The 19,162-nt window shown below is 34.9% G+C and overlaps 1 protein-coding gene across 6 annotated transcripts in view; it reads right to left on the reverse strand.

Moving 5' to 3' along the window:
• RYR2 (ryanodine receptor 2) overlaps positions 1 to 19,162 on the reverse strand; it is a 380,824-nt gene that overhangs the window by 23,593 nt on the left and 338,069 nt on the right. For all 6 annotated transcript variants that reach the window (XM_064413752.1, XM_064413749.1, XM_064413751.1 and 3 more), the window contains 8 exons: positions 11,920 to 12,000; positions 10,845 to 10,933; positions 9,266 to 9,394; positions 8,500 to 8,604; positions 4,871 to 4,952; positions 2,687 to 3,990; positions 2,228 to 2,292; positions 276 to 423 (listed from right to left, as the gene is read on the reverse strand). In XM_064413752.1, the coding sequence (XP_064269822.1) occupies positions 276 to 423; positions 2,228 to 2,292; positions 2,687 to 3,990; positions 4,871 to 4,952; positions 8,500 to 8,604; positions 9,266 to 9,394; positions 10,845 to 10,933; positions 11,920 to 12,000 (2,003 nt within the window). The remainder of the gene's footprint in view (positions 1 to 275; positions 424 to 2,227; positions 2,293 to 2,686; positions 3,991 to 4,870; positions 4,953 to 8,499; positions 8,605 to 9,265; positions 9,395 to 10,844; positions 10,934 to 11,919; positions 12,001 to 19,162) is intronic.

A 19,162-nucleotide genomic window follows, 5' to 3' on the forward strand; every position in this document is an offset into this window, starting at 1 on the left:
ACATGCATGGATGCTTTCCAGTGATGCACAGGCATCTCTGAATGTCTATGTTTGGGACAATAATTATCTTCCTAAGAATTAATATTTGTATACTAAGTTATTTGTGTGTTTCTTTTCTCCAGCATTCCCATTTAACCTTTGCTTCATGTCCTTTTTACGGGCAATGGTGGATAGAAGAATGTGGTGCAGCAGATGCTATTTGTCTTTATATTGTTAGAATGTGGTGGTACAAGTCTCTGCCAACAGCTAAATACAAGAGTTAGATAACAACTTACAAGAAGCTTCTGCTGATATGCAATGATATTCTTCCAGAAAACTGATTCCTGAACTTCCGGTTCTCCATATCTGTGTGTATGCATCTGTCTTAATTTCTGTTTCCCTTTGTCTTCCTTGGTTTTCTCTTCTTTTTCTCCATCTTCTCCTCTTAGGATACAAATGAAGACAAAATAATATGTCAAATTAATAAAATTGCTAAATTAAAATCACACACTGAAAAAGGCTATTGCATCTTTAAATGAGGCTCAAGTAGACATGATTCATGCAGTTCATGCACGTAACAAATACCCCTCTTCAGTCCAAAGTGTTGGCAAGGGTGACAGTCTGGTTAAGGCCACAGATGAACTCTGGTTCAGCACCCTGAAGTGGGAAGGTAGAGGCAGGTAATCAAAAATCTGCCAACCTTGCTATCAGAGGTTCTTCATAATTGTGCACTGATTCTTGCAGTGACAAAATGTCTGTAAGCTCACAGCTCTATGTCTACATGAGTGCCTACATGTTTAAGCGCTCCCCTCCAACCTCATGCAATTAAACAACCCAGTTCCCACAAAGGCTGCAGAAATCATTGGTTCTTCTTGAACTTACAAGTCAAACCTCAAGTTTTAAATTCTTCATTTCTGCCCACCTGGTGAAGTCATAAGTACCCAGTGCAGGAGGAGATGAAGTAAGATTTTGTCAGCATCTGGTGTGTGGGTATCACCATGCTGTCTCATTAGAGAAAGTCAGATTTCATGGGCTGCCTTCTCCAAACACATGATCTAAAGAACTGCGAATTGTCTTAGAAGTTAACTTGAACTGTCAGCATTATAGATGAAAAGATCACAGATGTTCATTTGAAGCCAAACCAGAGTGAGAGGCAACTTCTAAATTACATTATTTATTTCTCTGTTCCTATCTACAAACAGAATGACTGATGTCCAAAGCCAGCTACTCTTCCTAGAAGACATTTCATAAACTTTCACTTGAAAGTTTGTCACGTCAGGAGTAGCTTCAGGGCAGTTAATAGTGCCAGGCACTGTACTCTTGGCAGAGAATAGAGGTATTACTGCAATTCACACAGTCAAGGAGAGCAATCAACAGTGAATGACCTTCAAAAGTCAAGAAGACTCTCCCTCACAGAGTTACAGTGGCCAAGTTAGAAAATTGCTACACTGATTAAGAAGAAGAGCTTTTGTCGTGGACAATGCTTGTCATCCCAGAAGAGCAGTAATTATTAGAGTTTGAAACTAAGGGATCTTCTTGGAATTTTGACAGTGATAAATGAGCTACAGAAACTGTACACAAAAATGTACATGTATCAGGAGCCATAAAATACAGGGATAGAGATTCACAGTTTTTACTGGTTAAAACAAAGTACTGTATTTTGCTTTCCACTATTTTATCTTGAGCTAATGGCATTAGCATTAGATTTTAACATGTCCTAAAAGGGTTTAAATTATTATTGATCAAATATCTTCATAAAGATGCGAAAGTACTCTGTAATTCATAAAAATTGTACTGGAATGTTAGGGTTTTGCAGAACACCAATAACTCAAGACATGTCATAGCAAATGGGAGAGGGTAAAGCAGATTCAGCCTCTACCACTGATGGATAGCAGGTCTCTGGAACTCAGACAAACTCTTACAAAGTTTTCAAGAAAATTTTTTTCCAGCTTTAAGACTTGCCAAGAAAAAAAAAAAATCAATTAAGCACATTCTAAAAGAAATTAAACGCACATTACACAGGATACTTCTGGGAAGAGAAATTATAGAATCAGAGTGGTGCTTACTACACGACATTTCCTTGCAAATGTGCACAGATGAAGAAAATTGTTAAAAAGAATAGCCCAGCCTAATTGGAATGGGAATGGACAGAAAATTAAAGGCAAAGGTGTACAAATGAACCTGAGGTTTTTTTTCAGTGAAACAAAACACTTCTTTTTGTAGGATCAGAGGTTAAAGTAACACATACTCAGCTTTTTCAGGTTCTGATTTTGTTTCTTCTTTCTCTTCCCTTTCATCTTCTTTCACCTTCTCCTACAAAAACAACAGGATTAAAAACTGTGAGTAAATATTATTATAAAGTACAGAGTTAGTTGAAAGAATACCCAGAATGTAGAATGTTAGGGGGTTTTGGGTTTTTTTGTTAAACAATGGAAAACCTGAAAAAAATATGATCATTTGATTTACATTAATGAAGAGAGGCAATTTAACACTGAATTAAAAGCAATCCAAAACATTATGTACTTAGAGAAGGCTGTGGAAATTCGAGTTTATGACATCAGAAAGAGTAAACACCAGTAATTATACATAGTTCTTTAAAAAACAAAAGTCAGAAAACCCAGAAAAACAAAGATGCAAGTTTTATTTCCAGACTACATTTAATATATGAAAAAGAGAAACAGATATCAGATATAGAAGATACAATTACCTGGATTTTTTCCTGCACCTCGGGCATTGGGGGTAAGGAGGGAGTGCTCAGTAAATCACTCAAACCAGCATTTGGATTGTGAGGGATCAATTTATACTGTCCACCTTCTCGTTTCAAATCCAAACCAAATATATCTGAGAGTAGATCACTCTCTTCTGTTAGAGTCTGCAGATCTGTCAAGTCTTCTGCAGGCAATGCAGCTTCTGTTGGTTTCCTCTCCCCTTCTTCTTCTTCCCCACGCACTTCATCCTGAGTGGGATCTGGCATATTAGCCAACAGTTCAGCCACCTTGATTTTCTTGGCTCCTTCCACTAGGCTTCCTCCAAGCAGCAAACTGCATATGATGCGAAAAAAACCCCGGACAACACTGCAAGCAAAATGTAGTAAGCCCACCAAAATGCTCCAGTAGGAAGAAAACAAAGCCATGACCATGTCCTTCATGGTCATTTTCTTCACTTTTTTCATTTGTTTCTTTAGACTCTTCATGCTGAGCATTTTCATAAGAGTCATTAAATTATACTTGAGAGCTACTAAAGCTGACTTCATGGTCACGAGAGAGAAGAAACCCATTCTAGGATCTTCTTCCTCAGGATTATCTTTCTCATTCTCCTCTTTATTAGCTGACCTTTCATTCAGATCTGACTCAGAGATCTGGGCAGCCAGTTGCATTTCAAAAATCGTATCCTCACAGAAGTTAACAAAAAGCTCCATCTTTTCTTTCTCCCCACCTTCGTTTACAACATCAAATATAAACTGTCTCTTTGACTCTTTTACCTGAGGTTTTTCCCACTGAGTCCGACTTGACTCACTTATTTCAAAATAAACTCGTTCAATGCGCTTTGCACTGCCCATGATTTCTATACGTCCGAGGAAAGGCTGAAAGTAATTCAGCACACTCTCTGAGAGCTCCAGGAAAGTTTGCAAACGCGTATCATGGGGCATGTGTTCTGACAGGTTCGTCAGGAGAACAGCAACATTGAAACCAATGTCTTTTGCAGGCTCATGAAACCGTTTCACAAACTCCTCATAGTCCAAAGTCTCATTCTCGTCTGTTTCAGCACATGACAGCAGAAACTCCGTTTCAGACTGAGTGTAATGCTTATGGCTTTCCATTGCCCTGTGAAAATCCCTCTTTGAAATTATCCCTTTACCATCAGGGTCATATTCTTTGAATGCATCAGAGGAAGTCAAATCTTTCAATTTTAAGAACATGTCAAAAAACTTCAGAATCATCTCCACATTGTTTGACGATTCCACAAGCATATCGACCATCTGCTTTCCAATAGTTCCATTCACAACATTACCTAGAGGTAACGACAGGATATTAGAGATAATGTCAGCAAAATTTTGGCAAAGAAAAGTGTATTATAATGATTAGTGAAGCAATCAAAGAGTAAGAATGATAAATTATTGGATAACACACTCACATAAGAAAGCTAGCTATGAAATCTTTTACTATTAACTCTACCCTAAGACTTGGAAAAAACATGACTAAGTATGTTCAGGTACAGAAAGGAATAATTAAAAAGGCCTGTAGAGAGGGATCATACGTTTAATGCAGTACTAAAACTGGGGTAGCAGATTATAAATTTCACTATAGTGCAGCACAGATAGATCTAATGTCACTAGTTCACTACTATCTGGATGAGCAGATCAGTAGGCTCCATACAGAGCAAACCCTACTAAGAATTTATTTTGCTTCTCAATATTAACCTAAAGCCTGGGAAATCAAAACTTCAGGACCTTGAACATAGTCACTAGATGAATGAAGCCTGTTCTTTATGGACAAGATCACTACCAAAATAAATGCAATATATTAAGTTTGTTAATGAAATGACTGAAAAACGGTTTTCTCCCCAGAAGTCGAGATTTCAACTTAAATGTAAAAACCTCCTTATCTAACCCAAAAGATAAGTCAAGTTCACAAAAAAAAAAAAAAAAAAAAAAGTCAAACTTTTGCTAGCTCTGGATTTTATAAAGTTCTGGCATTCAGAATTAATATAACCTATGTCAACTACCCTACTTAAATCTCCCACTCACTTTCAGACCTGAAAGGTCTTCTCACAATTGAGACATGAAAATTAAAAATGCAAAGAAATATAGAGCACTATCTCTCAAATTAAGAAAATTACAAAGGTAAAAACTTTGCTAGAACAACTACAAGAGATTTCACATTTTTACTACCTTCCAGCATAGACAGCAACATGACAACCATATCTTTCTGAAGATCCATTAATTCCTTCAATAGTTCAATTTGACTGGAATCCTAAACAACAAAGAAAGTATATAAATATAAATTATATATTGCTTTCTTTGACATTTATGTGCATGCATATTTCAGCTTGTAAAAAGCAGACTTAGAAATTAAGAAGACAGAAGCATTAAAATGGTTATACAGTGAAAATATACTTAATTGCTTAACTCCTTTATATTTACACCATCATCTGTTTAGAAAGAGTAATTTAGTAAAGACAAAACTGAACGTGGTAAAAAATTTAAAGCAATAACTGGGTATGTTCAAGGTCACAGATGATGCTTCTGTCATGTTTCCTGTCATCTAAAATATTGTCACTTTTGGTGTCATCAAGTTTACAGCTACGGAAAATTGTCAAAACAGCAACAGCAGTAGCACATAGAGCTCAAAGTATAACATGATTCAAAATAAACAATTTCATTATAGGCCACTGAACTTTTTGGAGGAAAAAAGAAAAGTTGAAATAAAATGTTGAAATATTTATTAATAAAGTTCTATTAGTAGATCTTTAGACATGCATTAAATTGATTTTTTAAGCCACCTCTTATCTCTGATAAGAGAGTTTACTGAGTTTACTACGTCACTTGCCAGGAGTCTACCTGGATAGAATTATTCAACTACTTAATTTCTTCCTCAGTGATACACTGCTGTATCATGCCATTGATAATGAATACTTGAGCAATGCCAGACTTCAGTGAGTGGTACAACAAACTCAAGGTACTTTATGGCTGTGGCAGGATGCTTTGCCCTGATAAAGCTTATCTGCTTGGCCTGGAACCTAGTCAGGAGATAAAGCAGTGCAAGCCATCTGTGGTGAGCTACCATAGTGCTATTTTTAGTGTTGAATATGCTAAAAGGCTGATCTGGCTTACCATCTTTAAACACACATCTGTCCTTTTGAAGTCAGACTTGAGAGATAAGCTGCAAAACTGACCTAGTGACCTATGACTGCCAGCCAACTTCTTTCTGCTATAAAAATCTCAGGCCACTTTCATACAGTTAGATTCTTCCACAAACTTGAAGTATGTGGCATTTCTCCTGTGGATTTTGGACACCTCTCCAGTTACTACACAAGGATTAAGAGAAAGAGGAAGTACACCACAAAAAGGAGTGCGCTGAGATTCATCAACCTCTACATAATGTTTCTTCTGTTACTTGTATACAATTGCTTTAAGAGAATTGCTTTCATACAGTGTGCTTTGACATTTAGTGTTATAGTTGACCAGTGTTTTTAACTTTTATACTGTGTAAAGTAATTCTGGTTAACATCTGTCTGTTCAATTTTCTTAATAATGAACTCATTTTTTATACATTTATCTGATCATCCATCATTAAAACTTGCAGGACATTGATTTAATCACACCTCTTTAATTCCTCAAATTTAAACTGTTAAAAAAATCTGAAGCTATGGGAGGGTTTACTTTCATTTAAACACCTTTCTGTGAAGGAGTTTAAGTACAAAAAGATTTTCTTTCTGTTCTTTAAACTCAAATAAAAAGCTTTTATAATAAACATTGTGTAAAGCAACTACTCCACCGTCAACAATGACAATTTGGATCTTGGATTGACTGCATAATTTGGAAATACCAAGATTTTTAACTGATTTGCCCAGTAAGTTTTCATTACAAAACTTTTAACTACAAAAGTGATTTAAAACCCAAATAATCTTTGTTCATTTGGATTGAAAATTGTACTTCTTTTTCTGTCTTATATTCTTAAGAAGCATTACCATTATCAAATTGTTGCTTCCTCGTACAAGATAGAGATTTAAAATGAAAAAAAAAAACACCAAAAAAAACCCCAAAAACACCAAACTGCAAAACCTAAACAAAACAGTGATTTAATTTTGGTCCTGTTAAAATCTTGCTTCAAATGTTTTCCAAAAGTGCTCTGGAAACGCAAGTATTTAGCCTATGCAGGCCCCTCTTACAGACCAAAGTCATACGGCAATTCCTTGTAACTCCACTTGCCACACCCAACACTTTTGAAAACTGGTATTTCAACAGAATCTGAAAAATGTATTGATATATTCTTGTAATAAATATAAACAAACAAAAGAGCCCGTGTCTGTTCTGGTTTTTCCTGCTATGCTCCTTAAAGAGTTTCAAAAAGCCAAAAGCTCGATCTCCAAGCAAGGGAAAGATACAATCACTATTTATAGTGATGCATTAGGAATGATACACTTGGAGTTCTCTGTGTTTCTCTCATCCCACAGAACATCATGAGTAAGTCCATACTCCTGTTGTGCAAAGCTGCTGGGCTATCTTTGAAGAGGTGGGATGAGTATCGTTATTTTCTAGACTCAGTAATCAAAGATGCTGTGAAGCCATTCTGGGCACAGCTGAGATATAAACTTGTCATTACTGTAAAAGCAAATCTTCCCAACAGCCACATCTTATTTAATAATCAACACACAGCTACCACATGTTTGCCTTACTGTCAGTAACTACTTAAATGCCTCTTTCCAGTTTGCTTTAGTGGAACAGGAGAAAACACAGCCTTCACCATGGCCTACCCAAATATGGACTATTTAAAAATTCTTAAAATAACAAAGATGTTTCAAACCCAGAACAGTATCTGCAGGCACTTTTAAATACACTTCAGGAGAAATTCAAGGCATTTCTCTTGAAAATCATGTTTGACTGTGATGCCATTTGTGGGAAGAAGACTTCTATTTAGCCATAAAGAATGAGAAACGCCCCTGTAGCCCAAAGTCCTTAAGTGTCAGCAAGCAGCCTACTTTCATCCATGAAGTTCCAAGGGCAGGAAGAAAAATAATCTGAACAAGACTACTTTAATTTATGCAAAGAATACTTACATGGACACCTTTGGAGCCAAATAATGAAATCTAAAACCTCAGAGACTTCAGAGCTGCATTTCTTAACAATAACACTTTCACAAGTGTATGACATTTTTCTTCAAAAATATCAGATTATTTAAAAAATAGAATTAGTGCATTCAATTAAAATGTGCAATTCTTTAAAAAATTTAAGAAATTGAAAAATGCACTGCTTAAAGATAGGATTCCTTGCACCTCATTTTCACATTCTAAATAACTGTCTCTGCCAGGCCCTTCACTATTTCTACAGCTTATGAAATGAGTACTCACATTCAAAAGAAATTCTGGTCTGACACTCTCTACTAAGAGTGAAAAAGGTTTACATGCAGACGTGTTGAACTAGGGTTTAATAATGATGAATTAGGGGTCAGTGCAGGAGCCATCAATGAACATGACGGGTTCTACTAAAAGGAAACTACAGAAAACACTGTGAGAGAATTTTGGTAAAAAAGACCGGAGCTGAAAGTTCTTTTTGAATATCAGTGATATACTCTGTTTGCAGTTTGATCTAATCTGCTTTGCACCTGAGGCCAGTGATCCAATAATAGGCGTGCTATTCACACCCGCTCTACTTTTGCAATTTTCTCCCTCAATTTTACTGTATTCTATCATCTCTTTTATTTTTCTTACCAACATTCATGTCTCAAACATATTAACACTTACTTCTCTTTTATAAAAATGCTATTTACTTATGAAGGAAAAAGTGAACCAAAAAGATACCTGAGAGAGCTTCATCTGCATGTGGGCAAACACATGAAGGAAACCAACTACAGCATCCCACAGCCTGCTGTGTGCCAGACTTTGCTGATTACCGGTACATGGCCCCTATTGTTCAGGAAAATAGAAAGGGGGAAAAAAAAGGGAAAAAGGAAAACCAAAGTTTGTTTGCAAGAAATTCAACAAAACCAGGAAGAAATACACACAAGCACATAGTTTAGGGTTGTCCTTTAGAAACACCTATGAAATATTAAATATATCTAGAATTATGTATATAGTAACACCACTGACTGTAAAAAATGCATACTCCTAATAACCATTCTATTTTAGCCAAGTCTCAATATACTAATTCAGAGCACCAAAGTGTGTATCTGTTTGCAACTTCAAACAATAAATGCTGATGGGATACAAATCTATAAGCTGTTTCATCTTTATGTAGTCCTGTAAATTAGGAAAAACCTTAGAGAAGGTTAATGTAAAATTGACATAAGGGATTAGAGAATCACTTTCCTGATTTTTTTCCCCCCCAGTACATTGTAGAGAACAGTGCTAAAAAATATTTAAGGAAAATTCTAATAGGCAGTGACCAGTGTATATACATATATTTCATTCTTTAGCTTCAGACATAAACAAATGCACTAAAATAATGCTGAAGAATAAATGTATCTATATTATATTTCTATGTTATACCTAGCTACTTTATGTCTTCATGCTAATTGTATGATGCATTTTCTTTTAAGTTCATAACATTACAAGGAAATTAATTTACCTGGATATATTCTGTGAGAGTATTGAAAACTTGTTTTGCAACCTGGATGGCTTTGGAAAAATTTCGTTGTCCTTGTTCATCAATAACATCCTTCCCAGAATAATACCAATAGAAATCACTGATGGACTCCTAAAGAAAAAACAGTTGTGAGAAGCATAAAGAGATTCTGTGGCCAAACTGGCACCAACTGGATATTCATCAATATAAGAAAAAACAGTAGTAGTTTTTTTTCTAGTTCTAGAATTTATTTAGTTTATAAAAGCTTTAAATGAATCACCCAGCGATTCTCAAGTACTGCTTCAAGAGTTGTAGTTTCATCTCAAGAGAATCAATAGGAAAACAAATACAGGGAAAGAAATAACTTAAATACCCCACAGCAAACCTCAAAATAAAATAAATTAAAATTAGATGAGTTGGTATCTGATAGTAAAAATACAACCACCTGCATTCTGAAAAGAAATGCTCGGTAGTACTGCTATGCTGCATGCTGTTCATTAAACAATGTCTCTTTATACTGCGTGCTTGACACCTAGTCAATAGTGGGAGCAAATGTTGCTTTGTGTGCACAATTCCTCCCTCCATCTTCCCCAAAGGCGAACTTATTAAATTTTCAACAAAGTAAGCAATGGAATGAAAATCATTGTATTGTCTCCACAACTTCTACAGAGCGCATAAAGATAGAAAGCAATGTTGATAACAGCAGCAGTGTAAACAAAAAAAAAGAAAAAAATTTCAAACTCTGGAATTCTCAGAGCAAATAAATGAATGGCTAAATGGAAATTAACTACATAAATAATTTTAAAAAAACAAACCATAATATATTATCATGTACAGTGATTTTCAGAAAGAAGACAATTATAGCTAAAAATTATGAACATTTATCACAATATATGTTTTCACACCATTCACATGCTGCAGTCTGGAAACAAAGTAGATTTTTTTCATTAATTTCTACCGTCTTGTGACAATGAAATGTTTTCGTACTAAAAGGATTTGGGAGATAGTTAAAAATAGATTATTGAAAGGGTTTTTAACACACTGCCTTCCGCAGGTTTTTTTTCCTTTTGTCTTTTTTCCCCCTTCTTAGAAAATCTGCTATTCTTATGCTTCACTCCACTCCAGCACATGAGCACACCAGCACATCAGCAGTTCACAGAGCTGCCAGTGCTCAGCCTAAATCAGAATACAGATGAAAAAGCAGCTGGCTGAAACTGAATTTCAGCAATACAAAAAGATTCTCGTTCACAGGGTAATTTCAGCCAACACCTGGCTACCTGTGCTCAGGGACCCACTGAGCATGGCCCCATCTCCTGCTGCTCTCTTCGGTTAACAGCCTCCATCGCATTCCCACGGATAAAGGCTGGAATCAGTTTTTCACATGTATGTTACCTTTGACTCTGCCAGTATAAAGTAGCAATTCTTAAAGAACTGCAACCACTACAGAATTTCAGCCTTTCTCATCAGCTTGGGCTACAGGGACCAGAACAAGTATGATGACAAATAAACATGGTCCTCCAATAAAACTTGTATAGAAGTAAGTCATATTTTCATCTACATACTCAGTATATAAATTACTTACCTGAACTCTCAATAAGTAATCCACAGTAGAAATTATAATATTAACAGTTGTGTTGTTACCAGTTTGAGTTCTCAGGTAATTCTGAAAATCTAAAAATTCAAATAGAAGTTTAATTTAAATGTATTTAAGTTTTGAAACACTTCTGAAAATTAATTCTGATTTACAATGGTCTAGAAAAATTTAGCTTAGAGGCATGGATTGGCTTCTCTTTCTTTGATTTTTTTTTAGTCTTTTTTTGGGGGGGTTGTTTTTTTGGGGGGGTTGTTTTTTTGGGGGGGGTCCTTGTAAGAGTTTTAACATCTAATTCAGAGATCACACGCCAGTGAACTTATGAAGGCAGAACCTTGTTTATCTATTTCACATGTAAAACTTAACTTGGTCTTACTTTAATCTATTTATGACTAGAACTACATCAATACCAATGCAATTATACTTTGAATATATTTTGTTATGTAAAATTAAATCACATAATTATAGAAAACTTGATAACTAAGTCAGAAATATGTCTAATGCCTAAAAAGGAAAAATATCCCTTTTTTTTCTTTTTTCATTCCTTAAGAATGACAGAGAGAACACATGGAAATATACTTAATAATAAAAAATTAAATTATGCATTTTTAATGTGTTCTTTTATATTTAAAAAATATGTTATTTCTTCAAGAAAGGTATTGTGTACCCTGTAACCCCACATAGAATTCAAACTGACAGTAGTGGGAAACATCGTGCACCAGGAAGCAGAGACATGACAAAGGACAATCAATACAACTTCCTGTTACATTTTCCTCTGAATCTTCCATGTCTAGAAGTTACAAACCACATACATTTTCCTATGTAAATTCAACCTTCCTAGTGGTGCAAGATCCAAAACTCATCGTTTTGGAAACAGTTATCTTATTTATAAAATTAGCGCTGTTAAAAAACACTGGCAACTTAATTCCACTTAAAGATCTTCCCTTCGTGTACAGTCCAGCAGCTATTCCACCTTTCATAATATTTTATGAAGGCTGCCAAACCTCCAACAATTAAGAGCTTTCATCATCAGTTATCATCACCTTGATTTCGCCTGCCCACAAACCTGAATTGTGTCCTTCACAAAGCAACTGAAGGAAGCGGAAGAGGTCACAGGTGAACTCATCATCCTGCATCACCTTTTCTCCTGTAGAAAGGCCAGATGAGCAGGTTATCAGAGTCTGCCAAGCATCAACTCACAGCCCCTGAAGAAAATCTCCATAATTAAGAGAGAAGGGGAGAGAAAATTTATAACCACCAACCTATCTGAAGCACCTACTACTTGTGCTTGGCAGATAGTTATTTGGTTATAAAAAAAATTCAATTACAAACTTAACTTGTGATTTATAAATATGGCAGCATGAGCTTGGCAACATTTTACAAATAATCCCTGATTTACATTCTTGTTTGACTTCACTGGACATGGAGGCTGTGACACATACAAAGGTTAGGCTAGATCAATTTGGTTCCCATTCATCACAAAAGAAGGTACTTAAAATACAGAATGAGATTTAATCAGTTATGAAAATAGGTCCTCAAATAAACTATTTGATTTTAAAATATTCTAAAACAACCCATGAAATTTACAGCTATATGCATTCTCAAGAGCCATTTAGACTGAAATATTCGAGGATTTATTATCTGTCTGCTGCTGATACAAAGTAGAAGTCTCCTTTGACAAAATATAGCAATATAGATATAATTAAGACTAAGTGCCAAAATGCTTTACTGAATTAGGCCCTTCAGTTAATTTCTTGGTAAACAACTAATATCCAAATGAATAAAGCTTTAAGCTTTTTTTTTCCCCACACAGGAAACAGTCTACTAAAAATCCCTCAATTGATACATCATTATTTCAAGCACACCAGTACATACAGTTAACTTTGTAAAGGGATATACAAAGAGGAGAAATAACCGCTCACCCAGGAAAACAAGCACAACTGAGGAAAATGTAGAACAGCTTAAAAAATGACACATGAAGACAATACTATAGGTGTTAAAGCAATAAAGGCCACCTATCAAAAGTAATAAAATTCCCATATAGAACCTTGGAGAATTATTTTGACTATGTATGCAAAGGTAGAAGTCACAAAAACTTCTACTAAATAAGAATATACATAATTTGAATTTATAACAAGTGCTATTTGTAAACAAGAAAAACAGAGATACAAAAATGTAAGCAAACTGTAAAATGGTTTGGAAGAATTTTTTTGAGGGGATATAATTTAGGTTCTACAAAGACAGAATCTTTAGTGTGTGAACAGGAGACCAGAAAAGTGAGTAAAGGCATTAATTTTATTTTTAAAAATTAAATACCTTAGTTAAATTAACGATTTCTTCCATGCTGTTTTACTGGTTAATAATTCTAATTACAATATCCACAGTTACAGATTACTATATTATTATAATTAGATTATCACTGGGCTAGATTTGCCTAAGATCAAGTTAATTTTCTTCATATTAGCTAGCTGAAATGTAAACAGCATTTAGTACAATTTGGAGTATAAACAGACCTGATCAGAAGTTTAACTTTCCACAAAGTCAAGAGCAATTATAATTTCTAGTTAATGGACTTATCAGTCCACAGACTGTGAATTTAAAGTGAGAGACTTCAGTACACTAGGAATAGGAATCAAAAGCACTTTGAAAACTAATATGAATATTTTAAAGCACAAAATTTAACACTTTTCTTTTGCCCTCAAGACAATGTTTGGTATTTAGAGTATTTATCGCTAAGGGATATGCCAATATAACTTGTTACCACAGGGAAAGATAAGATGCTTTTCGTCCTAATTCTAGACATATAGTTAGGCCAGTTACAAAAACCACCCAATTGTTTCTCCAAGAATGAGCCAAATATTTTGAATGACATTCCACGACATTTTTCTGCAGTGAAAATATAACTAGCAGGCACACAGTTTTTCAGTCACAGGAGACTGAAAACCCTTTCAGCTAATCAAACAATGGAAAATAACTAACTGTTCCTGTCAGTACTGATGAACATATACATGCAATACAGGGCCAAGAAGGCAAAACCAGGAGGTGGCTGGGCTCCTAGAAGTACATTTTTCAATGCTATATGCAAGTTCAGTCCTGCAAGAGAGTTTCTCATGCTGCTGGCCAAATGCTATAGTAGAGAAGATTTTTCAGGGTTAGTTACTTTCTTCTTTTCAATTTAACTGAACTCCTGTCACACGTAAAGTGATATCTGGGGTCATATGCTTTGTTGAACTAGGTGCAAAAATAAGAATTGCAGAAAACCAAAGATTTGGTGAAGCCTCTATCACACATGTAATGCTTGTAAATTGACTGCTGAGATGGCAATGACTTTACAAAATAACGCATCAGGAAACTTGCTTGGAAAAATCAAGGCTGTGAAAGGCCCAATCATCTATTTCTTGTGTATTAAGGCACCACTGAATCAAAGCCATTTGTAGGAATGAGACTACAGAATAAGTTTAATATTTTTGACATCTATATTCCTTGCTCTCTTAAGAAGTAAGATATTCCAGAACAAGAAAGAAAACAAGTCTCAAGTTGAAATGTTATACAGGTCCTGGGTTTTAGTAGAATTACTGGACTTCAGGAATTTTTATTAAATAAATTACATTTTTATTACTGGAAGGGCCCGGAAGGGTCTTTTAATTAGCTCCACTGTAAATAAATCACAATTTGTACACCAGTTATTATAAAATTCTTAAAAATCAGAAGGTGTCAGGTGCATCATTGCCCAAAAGCTGAAGGCCTGTTAATTTTAAAAATATTTCTACATATTTTAAAATTAAACAGAAAATGCCTATCTCAAACCACCTGGCCACACTAAGATTTACAATATCCTGGTTTTCATTTTTGCAGATTTTACATCTGATCAAAACCAGACAAGAACCAGGAATTTTCATTTTCAGATTGTACTTACTGACTACAAATGGTACCTCACTAGCAACTACAGAACTGAAATGGAGATCCATTTCTTTCTAAAAAATTCAGGAGAACAACCTTTGCTACTGTGCACACAAATTCATGCCAGTTCACACAAAGATTTGCAAATAATGTACTTAGAAACATACACACTACATATAGTATGATTGAGGTTGTTATGAAAAATCATTCTTTAATTTCTGTTGATATTGGATATATTCTGGCAAATATTTGCTCAGATGTTAAAATGCTGCCATTGCTCATGCTGTAGGAAAATGGTATGGCTGTACACACAAAGGCTTTAAGCCTGCAGCTTTTGCAAAACTGGCAGTTTGTGTTTGTGAGATACAGGAACAGAGGTATCATGTGCAGGAAACAAAAATAAAAGTCAATGAAAAATTAAATACATGGAGGTTTTTTTCATTGAAAGTGCATGTGTCAAAGTTCAATGATTCTCTCCCTCTTTCTCGTTTTATTTTGTAAATCCCCAGTGGAAAAGATCTGGTTTCTCTTGTTACTCAGAAACATGGGTTTGATAGTACGCATTACAGAAACATAAAAATACTTCCAGCTTTCAAATGGGAACAGGACTTTTTATGATGGCTGTTAAACAAGAGCAAATCTGCCAAATAATAAAGCATATGAATTTATTCTTATCACAAGATCCAGACAGTACTAGGTTGGATTGTGAATGCTGCATACCTTTGACATCTCAACAATCTAATGCAAGTAAGAAATACATTTGTTTCTTCAGTGAGTGAAATTCTCTGAAGTTATTTAAATCCCCTTTTAAATGCAAACACTGATTCAAATACAGTTTTATAAAGGTGAAAAACACCTGTCCAATGCAGGCTACAGTGGATTACACAGAATTTAACCATCTACTTTAAGTGTGACTAAGTTGGTGAAGGCCAAAAGCATATTTGTTAGTTCCATATTATTAATGGCTGAAAATAGCCATGATGTGAAAACCCACAGTACAGCTAGTTATCATATCACATGTACCTTTCAGATTGGTAAAAGCCCTTTAAGAGCTACTACCTTATTCTAAAATTGTATTTTATTAAAATAAGGCTTCTGTGAACTTACAGAGAAATTAAAGTAAGACATGATAATATATTAAAAAATTGAACACTTAAAAAGAGCTTTCCTGGAAAGGTAAATAAGTAAATAATCTAAATGTAAACTTAACAAACATCTTAAGTTTTGTACTTCACAGAAGTAAAACAATTCTCTCCAAAAGAGAATAACATTGCACTTTCAAGATTCTTGTGACTCATAGTGAAGTGGCAAGGAGTATGAGTTTAAATGAAAAAACATTGCAAAATAGTAAGTATTTCTACATGTCTTTGATTTTGAACCCCCCTTTTTGGAAAAGGAAACAGAACAATCAAAACAAAATACATACAGAAGAAACAACATTGAATACGCCACAAAAACAAGTAAGAAACACATTTGCTAAAGAACCATCAATGTTGTTACCAGTGGGGGTTCCAGGGTTTGGAAAGGGAAGGTAGTACCAGTCAGAGGAATATCAGGACAAGGCACTTACGATGTGGACAGCACAAAGAAACAATTGGAATAGAGCAATAAATTTCACATCCATGTTGACTGAATAAAGGGCTTTCTATCTATTGCTAAGGTGGGCATGGGACCAGAAACACAAACTGCATGTGAGGAAAGGTTGACTTTATTCCCATAAGGTTCAACAGTTTTTCTTTGACTATGGGAATAATAGTTTCGGGCTTGTAGGTTGCGAAGTCAATGACAATTACTCATGAATGTGCTTCTGCAGCCGATTCAGATGAAATGAAAAGCAGGCAAAAATGCACATTTTACATCCCATAATTTCCTTGGGAATCAATAAAAATATCTTTAATTGAGGATTAATTAAATATTCATAGAATAAGCATCTTTCTCAAAGAAACAAAACTAATAAAACCAGTGCGAAAATCTCTCTCATCTTTGGTACTTCCTTTGTAGTATTTACAGATGGTTATTCACAGGATTGCAGACATAAGAGCTCAGATATCCTATAAAATCTAGGATACTTTGAAACTGTTCACTAGAGGAGTTTCCCCACAGACACACTGGCTTGGTTTTCTTAATGCTATCAGGTATTAATACCAGTACCTCTGCAGCTCTTATGTAAACTACTTTTCAATTAACTGAAAAAGGTGTGCTTCATAATACAAAAAAATTGTTACTATTTGAAGGTAGCATATTATCAACAATAATGTAACTTTGAAATGCGAAAATACAGTATTTTTTGGTTGGATTTGGTTTTCTTTTGTCTTGAATTTTCAGTATCTGGATATTAATATGTAGGAAAATATGGTATTTGCAAATATTATCCCTTTGTGCCAAGAAATCTTTGACACAGTGATTACTGTATCTTGACACTGCTATTGCTCACTAACAAAGAAAACAAACAAAAAAAATTATCCTAATCACTGCGTAGAATTTTGTTAAGCTGCCAAATAGAAAACTTCCACTGAGAAAACAAATAAAACGCCAGATCATCCTCCTCCCCAACATTTGGCTAATGAAAAGACATCTGCTGTGTTGGAGTTCATTGTTTCTCCAGACTGGTATACACATTTTGTATTTTAAATTCTCTTTTCACATGGCGACATGAACATCTCATGGCAACTGCTCTTATAAAGCTCTTCCTTTACTTGAAGTAAGGAAACTTTGAGGTATAGCAACCATAACACACCAAACAGCTTTCAGAATAAGGAAGAGTCACCTGAAAAAAGCACTGACTCGTCTAAGTTAGCAATGCACCACCTCTTTCTTGTATCAACTCCTGACTGCATTAGATAAACCTAGCCAGTGGCAAATCCTCCCCTCACTAACCACCCTCAAATCCTCACTGGATCCACCACTGATTTCCTGTGCTTGCACAAATCAATGCAGCAATAAAGCCACATTCAATACACAACAAAAAGGCTACAGGAGGACTAAAGCACAAGGCTTTGTGTATGTATATATTATTTTTTTCCTTTTAACATTCATCCATTGCAAATACGGGGCTCACTGAAATGAAAACAAATTAAAAAAAGAACAGGAAAGAAAAGTATAAAAAAGCTTGTTGCTCTTACATCTACTGTGTCAGTCACTGTGCAAATCCTGAGAAAGAGAGGAAGACCAAAATGGGAAGTTTTGATGTTTAAACCAAGAATTTTAGGATGAAAAATTTTAATATAAACAGAAAAATCACACTAGTTTAGCAGTATTACAGGAAAAAAATCTAGTGATATTCAGGAGCTGTACAATGCTGACACAAAGCAAAGAGCAGGGAAAATAAGGAATAGGCAGTTCTTTTTAATAATTACCACGCTCATGGGTGATGACTGAGGAAGGGAGGACAGGACAATTAGTTCAAAGAAAAAGAAACAGAAAAAAAAGAAAAAAAAGTGAGAATTTGTTTTAGGAAATACAAAACATAGTTAGTATTGGTTTTGCCAAAATTAGTTCTGTACTAAAAGAGAAACATCAAATAAACAGAAAATGAAAAAAAATCCCTCAAATGAGGAAGCACAAAAATACTCTTAACATCAGTAGAGTCAATTATGCAGCATTTAAATATTTATTTATATTTGCATGCAAAATCAGTCATTTCTAGAAACAGAGGCAGAGGTCAAAAGAATAATGAGCCAATATCTTGAAAGTCCATTTCGGAATCCTACATTATAAGTAAGTTTAGTTATGTAATGGCAGAAATGTTGTCCAAAAGAACAAAAGGTTGTGCAGAATAATCTTCAGTAAAACATGAGAGTAATGGCCGAAAATTATATGCCAGACAGCTGTACAAGGGCTCAATTTACCATCTTGCAACCAAATTTTATCCACATGGTTCACTTTTTAATCACTCATATAAGTCTAGAAAGATTTAATCTATAATTTAAACTATGAGAGCACTTTCAGAGAAGTAGAATTTTTGACTGGCCTTGAAGTCATTCAGGCAAATGTAATAGTTAATGAAAAATCATTATTTAAGCAGTTGAATATTAAAGAAATAGGCCGCATAAAAGACCTACAGGCACAAGGGACAATGAGATATGCAGTGTTGCTGGTATGAATTATGATCCTTCAAATGCAATAGGGATTATACAGTCAAGCTTTTTTTACCTTGCTTTTAAGACAAAAACATGTTAAAACGTTAGGTCACTGTAGGATTTAAACATAAAAATGCACTGTAAAAAACTCTGAAGATAAGGGAAGAAAATGTGCTTTGGTAGCTCTATTAAGCACGTAAGAACGAACTTAATGTACCCAGACAATCACAGTAAAGGAGTTGTAGAACTTACTATCAAGCAGAAGAAAGAAACTGACAGTGAAGTAACAACACCAAGGGTGGAAAGCCAAATTGGTTCAAAGTCAAAAGC

Source organism: Passer domesticus, chromosome 3, assembly GCF_036417665.1.
Source record: "Passer domesticus isolate bPasDom1 chromosome 3, bPasDom1.hap1, whole genome shotgun sequence".
NCBI classification, from domain to species: domain Eukaryota; kingdom Metazoa; phylum Chordata; class Aves; order Passeriformes; family Passeridae; genus Passer; species Passer domesticus.